The sequence below is a fragment of the Canis aureus genome, chromosome 25 (assembly GCF_053574225.1).
Source record: "Canis aureus isolate CA01 chromosome 25, VMU_Caureus_v.1.0, whole genome shotgun sequence".
In the NCBI taxonomy this organism is placed as follows: Eukaryota; Metazoa; Chordata; class Mammalia; order Carnivora; family Canidae; genus Canis; species Canis aureus.
In genome coordinates, this window is record NC_135635.1 from 42,954,874 (window position 1) to 42,961,398 (window position 6,525).

The 6,525-nt window shown below is 46.7% G+C and overlaps 1 protein-coding gene across 6 annotated transcripts in view; it reads right to left on the minus strand.

The window, feature by feature from the left end:
- Positions 1–4,943, minus strand: part of TULP3 (TUB like protein 3) — a 65,637-nt gene extending 60,694 nt beyond the window's left edge. For 4 of the 6 annotated variants that reach the window (XR_013364449.1, XM_077871499.1, XM_077871503.1 and 1 more), the window contains exon 1: positions 4,793–4,943. Coding sequence is in view for 3 of the 6 variants with exons in the window: in XM_077871499.1 (XP_077727625.1) it covers positions 4,793–4,833 (41 nt within the window). In the remaining 3 variants the exon portion in view is untranslated. The remainder of the gene's footprint in view (positions 1–4,792) is intronic. The other 2 variants (XM_077871502.1, XM_077871500.1) reach the window with 2 other exon arrangements.
- Positions 4,944–6,525: the final 1,582 nt, after the last annotated feature.

The window sequence follows — 6,525 nt, forward strand, 5'->3', positions numbered from 1 at the left end:
ACACTATGAAGGCTGCAAAGGACACCCAAATGTAAGCCTTATTACTGATCATTTTATCTTCACATCTTCCCTTTTAAAACAACACAGCCCAAGAACTTTACTCAGCAAAGAAACTCCTGTTTTGTCTCTAGCTCATATGGCATTGCCCTAACAAAATTACACTGCTTCAATAGGGAAACAAATCAATCTTCTATTAAATTGGTTGCATTCTAAAACATAAAATCAAAGGCAAACTATAGATGTACCAAAGTTTCTTCCTGAAAAGCTGAATAGCAAGATCTATCCTTCTAGAAGCCTGTCTGAAAAATAACCCTTGTTTTCTTCTCACAGTGCTACTTTCTATACTTTAATTACCACAGGAAAAAAACTTACAGGAACTATAATTCATATTCTAAAAATATATCTTGTCAGTGATGAAAGTAGACATCAGAGTGTACAGTATTATATTTTGTACTAAAACTCAAAACCACCTAATTTTAAGAATAGGAAAGGAATATTTAAGGATTATTTATTTAACAGGGACGCCTCGGTGGCTCAGTGGTTGAGCATTTGCCTTTGGCTCAGGGCATGATCCCGTAATTTCGGGATCGAGTCCCACATCAGGCTCCCTGCTTCTCCCTCTGCCTATGTCTCTGCCTCTCTGTGTGTTTCTCATGAATAAATAAATAAAATCTTTAAAAAAATTATTTAACAGAATATCTTTAGAAGGCCCTGAAGATGCTCATCAATGAATGAACTAGGTGACATGGAGAGACATACTTTTCACTCAATACCACTTTGTATCTTTTGAAATTTGAGCCATGTGCTGTTAAAAATAAGTATATTTATCATTTTATTAATTCGTTACAATCACTGAGGGAATCGAAAGAAGCCCTCATTTTTCAAAGGAGAAAACTGAAGCCAAAGAAGTAGATGAGCTGCTCAAGATCACACTGCCAGAGAATGAAAAAGCTGGGACCAGAACTCAGGAACCCGGTGTAAGTTTCCAGTGTCTCTCACAATGCCATGTGGTAAAACAGCAAATGCCATCTTATGAACAATAAAAGTATTACTGTAACTCTCAGGGGTTCTGGGGACTCACATGACACAGTACTCATCATTCATGTTTTCACAGAAGTTCTAAAGCAGAGAGTCAGGGATAGCAATCCTCATCATTGAACCCTCATGGCAGGTATTAAAGTGAGTAAATAAAGACAGCACATCAATCAGCATGTGGATAGGGCGTCTTCGCTCAAGCATAAGTGGGTTTAAGCCTTAAGCAGGCCAGGAAAATTTTGCAGCCTGCATTATTACTGACAGTAAGGATGTCTGATGAGGCTGAATAGATTTAGTAGACAAAAGGGCTTATTTCTAGTGAATTGATTTGGAGGAAATAAGGCAAAAGCAGACTATAGAAAATTCTAGTTTGAAAGAAGCCATAATAATTCCACTCTTCTCAAACAGGAGAAGGAAGGGAATTAGCAAGGCCCCTTCTAGTCCTAAAGTCGTCAAATGCGGAGAAGCAAGGCAACTTCAACTCTGCCTCTAAGTAATTCAAGCACACTTTTCCCCTTGGTAAGAACAAACGTTAGCATTTTCTTTTCATGGACCCAAATGCAGGGGAAATGGCAGAGTCTCCACAGGAAAGAATAAGCGAAGTCAGATGTAAAAACTATTCCAAAAAATGTCTGAGTCTGTCTGCTTAGAACAGAAGGATCCCAGAAAAAAGAAAATGTACTGCATGGGATTACTCTTTCTAGGTCTGTATGTAGCTTTCACATTTGGAGAAATAAGTGGATGTTTGATGTTATCAGTTTTTGGTATTTGCCAAACATACTGCAGTCATGGGTTAGTTACTCTGAGTATATTTAAGCACCGGTCTAAGTCTCTATTTGCCAACAATTAGTTGTCTGATGAAACATTCAAAAAGGAGAGAGGGCAGTGCAGTAGATTAAGTGGATGACTCTTGGTTTCGGCTTAGGTCGTGTTCTCAGGGAAGGTCATGGGATAGAACTCAGCATTGGACTCTGTACTCAGCAGGGAATCTGCTTCAGGATTCTCACCCTCTGCCCCTCCCCCTGCTCACTCTTGCACACTTTCTCTCTCCCTCAAATAAATAAATCTTCAAAAAAAAAGAGAGAAGAGGGGACCTGGGTGGCTCAGTGGTTGAGTCTACCTTTGGCTTAGGTCGTGATCCAGGGGTCCTGGGATAGAGTTCTAAACTGGGCTCCCCGCAGGGAGCCTGCTTCTCCCTCTGCCTGTGTCTCTGCCTCTCTCTCTCTCTCTCTCTCACATGAATAAATAAATAAAATCTTTTAAAAAAAGACAGAGAACATGAGAGAGGATAACAAGCCTAGTCAGTACATAACCTCCAGTTACTATAACTGTTCATATTTCTAAAGAGAAAGCATGGTATATGGATAAACCACAGACCAGGGCTTAGTCAACTGGGTCACAAGGTCACATCATACAGAGAAATGTCTCATTATAATTTCAATTCTCTATCAGGAAAAAAGGCTAGACAAAGTTCAAGTTCTAGCACTAGCCAAGCACAGTCAGCTCTAGGAAATCTATAATATAAAATGCCTAGCTTCGACAAAGGTCCTGAGAGTATTGTTTTTTAAACTCCATCCCCAGGGACACCCGGGTGGCTCAGCGGTTGAGTGTCTGCCTTCAGCTCAGAGGATGATCCCTCTGGCTCCTTGTGGGGAACCTGCTTCTCCCTCTGCCTATGTCTCTGCCTGTCTCTGTCTCTCATGAATAAGTAAATAAATAAACCTTTAAAAACATAAATTCCACCTCCAATTTTCACTAAATATTGCAGACAGGAAAAATATTTCAAGTTTGTTAGTAATTTTTCCACTTCATTGAAAAGAAATCTGTCTTGTGGTAAAACAAAGGAAACACAGTAGAATTCAAATGAAAAAAATCACAAGAAACTTAAAAGTCAGATGTTATACTTCACATTAAAAGGTATTTTTAAAAAAAAAAAAAAACGAGGAAAGCTGTTTTTTTTTTTTTTTGTTTTGTTTTTTTAATTTTTATTTATTTATGATAGTCACAGAGAGAGAGAGAGAGAGAGAGGCAGAGACACAGGCAGAGGGAGAAGCAGGCTCCATGCACCGGGAGCCTGATGTGGGATTCGATCCCAGGTCTCCAGGATCGCGCCCTGGGCCAAAGGCAGGCGCCAAACCGCTGCGCCACCCAGGGATCCCACATTAAAAGGTATTAATACCAAAAACTCTATTGATGTATTTCATCGAAAACATTAAGCACACAACCTGAGGACAAAGTAGAAGAGATACTCCACCCCTTCTCAGCAAGAACTGGGTTAAACAGTGATAGAAACTGCACTTAATATTACCTGGGGCAGGAGAAACATTTGGTGACTCACACTCTCCTTTGTCAATTTTTAAATCAAAGAGCTCTTTTCTTTGGGAAGAAAGGGAAAACTTTAAAATTATCCCTTTAAATTTCAGGTCCAATAAACTAAACTATTCCCTTTTGGTCAGCTCAGTTTTAAAGTCAAGTCAATGCCTCTCCCCGCTCCCCAAAATCATGAGTTCTATATCAAACATCTGGTACCCAAGAAATTTATTGCCATAAATTCAATTAATTTATCAAATGCCCACACTGAACATATACCATCTGAATTCCACAAAGATGCTGAATTTTCACTTTACCTCCTCCTAGCACTTCCATATTCCTACCGGTAAATGTGGGTTATTTTCCTCTCAACCAGAAAAAAGAAAGTGCAGTGAACAAATCTTTCGGATTGCAGCTATCACATAAATAAAATCTGACCAAAGGGGAAAATGGGTGTCTCTATCCCTTACGCCTCCTTGGAATGTTTTTAAGTGGTTTAGAATTGTTTAAATATCTGCTCATCTAAATATCAGACTAAATCCTTACAAGCTACATCTTTTTTTTTTTTTTTAAGATTTTCTGTATTTATTCATGAGACACAGAGAGAGGCAGAGACACAGGCCGAGGGAGAAGCAGGCCCCCCGTGGGGAGCCCGATCACGCGCTGAGCCACCCGGGCGCCCCAACGAGCTACGCCCACATTTGCCGCGGCAGTGGGACAAGCGGGGAATCCTGCCGGCGAGGGCGAGTTCAAGCCTCAGTGCCAGAGTCTGAAGCCAATGGTGTCGGGCCGCTCCCCCTGAACTTTTAAGCAGCCTAGCTAACAAGAAATGGCCAGACCGAGATTTCAGATGGTTTTATTTCCCAGGCTCTCCCTCTGGCGGAGGCAGGAAAGAGGCGCAGCGCAGAGGCAGAGGAGCACGCGCGAGGCGTAGGGCACCGAGCAAACAAGACGAACCATCCTACTCGGAGAGAGGATTCCTACAGAGCAGACAAGCGGAGAACAGGGCTGCACTGGGAGCCCTCGACTCTGCTCCAGAAGTCAGCGTCGCCCGCCAACAGCAGTGGCATCGGAGCCGACGGGGAAGCGTCGCCCACGGCCCGGGGGCCGCACCGCATCGCAAGGGCCTCCCCGCCGGCGGCACCGTGAGGAGCAGCGCTGACGCGTCCCGAGTAAGCCAGGCCCGCAGACCGCACCGCAAGCTCCGAACCGAGACTCCGAGACTCTCCCAAGCAAGGACCTGACCCCCAGGTCCGCCCGCAGAGGCGCCGCCTCCTCCTATCTCCACCGCGGGCTGGGGGACCGAACTCGCCGCCCGCCGCCGAACCCGAATCCGTCCCTCCCCGAACCCGCGCCAGCTCCTCAGAGCTCCCAGGGCGGACCGCCGCGGTCTCTCTCCGTCCCTCCGCCCCGCTCGAGACGACACCCGCCACCACCCCTCTCGGACCTGTCCCCGCGGGGTCCGAGCCGGCAGCGCGACGCCTCCATCCCCGCGGCTCAGGAAGTGGCTACCGAGGCCAGAAGCCCCGAGGCCGCCGCTCGGGGGGCGAGCCGGACTGGCGGCGTGGCCCCGCCCCCTGGCAACCGCACCCCGCACTGTTGCCTCCGCCTATTGGTCGTCGCGCTCGCCACCCGCCTCTCATTGGCTACTGCTGCCGCCCGGCGATGCTGGAGCGTTTCCAGGGGGCGGGGGCGCCTGCGCGCGAAGGCGGGTGACGCGCTCGGTAGGGCTGGGTCGCTGGAGAGCGTCTCGGGGATGGGACGGAGGGCGGAGGGATGTGTTCGCGCCGGCTGCGTGGGCTCCCAGCGGCCGGGAAGTCGGTCCGTCCGAGGAGCGGCCCGTCCCCCCCAGCGGCCACCCACCGAGCGGCCTCCGAGCGGCCCCCGAGCGGCCCCGAGACCACCCAGAGCGCTGCAAGAGGTCTGTAAGGTTAGGACGCACGGACCCCTGCCGGCTGCCTCCCGGTGCGGCCCCTCCCGACACCGGAGCCTTCCGGGAACCGCCTGTACCCCCTCCAGCAGCCATCCCCCGTTAAGTGCATCTTTCATAGTTATCTGGTCTCGCTGTGCCACTGCACGAAACTCCCTCAGCCTCCGCCGCTCCAGCCCACGCTCTTAGCGCGTTGCGAGACCAACTGCAGACTCTAAGGACTTTCCCCATTTACCTCTGCGGCCTGCGCACCATCTTCAAACATCCATATCCCATGGGATCTAAATATGTACTCTCGTTTCCAGGAAATCTTGTCGCCATTTCCTTTCTCACCACCAATTTACACATATCATTATAACCCCTACAAAACATCCTGGCAAAAGTTATCGCATGTTGTGTTTATAGCATTCCAAGGCCAGCTGTTTCCACATTGGGTGTTTGCCTAAGAGGCACAGAACTTGGCACAAGCTGGGAAAGCAGAGCATCGCCTCCATGTGTCAGCCTCCACTCACTGTGTGACCCTAAACATGGTTCATTATCGGGCTTCAGATTCCCATCTGTAAAATAAACAGAATAATCCTTGCTTGTTTAGCTCTGGCTACGCCAAACACAGAGTAGGTTCTTCAAACTGAATGGAGGCAGGTGAGAGAGATGCTGCCTGTATAGGTGAAAGGGCACAGGAGGCAATTTTTGACTGGGCAGTCCTGCATTAGTTACAGTAAGTAGTCTTTGAAAAGTTTCCATATTTAATCACATTTTAAACTGTCACTATAAGAAATCATTTTCCCAGCCTACCCAATTTGATATTTACAGATTTCTCTGAATGGAAATAAACCATAACAGAGCAGACCCAAGTGACCTATGTCTCCTTATCACCCCTGATCCCACTATCTTCACTAAAACGGAGCTTGCTGCCTTTCCTCACCTTGACCTTTTAGCAGACCGGCAAGGTTGCAGAGGTGGCGGCTCAACTGGAGTCAGAGTCCGCTTTTATTTTTCCCCATCCATCATGTCATAAAGGAAGCTGCGGCTGAACTTGACACAGAGCTGGTACTCAAAAATGTGCAATGAATTAGTTTGAATGTGTGATTAGAGGATTAATGAGCAGTGGTTTAAAAAAAAAAACAACAACAACAATGAAGAAAGACCTTTTGTGGAGAAGGCAGTATTGCTGCATGATCAGTAATCAGAAGCAGGGCTCTCTAAAACCTTTCTGCAAAAAAAAAATAAAAATAAAAATAAAAAAATAA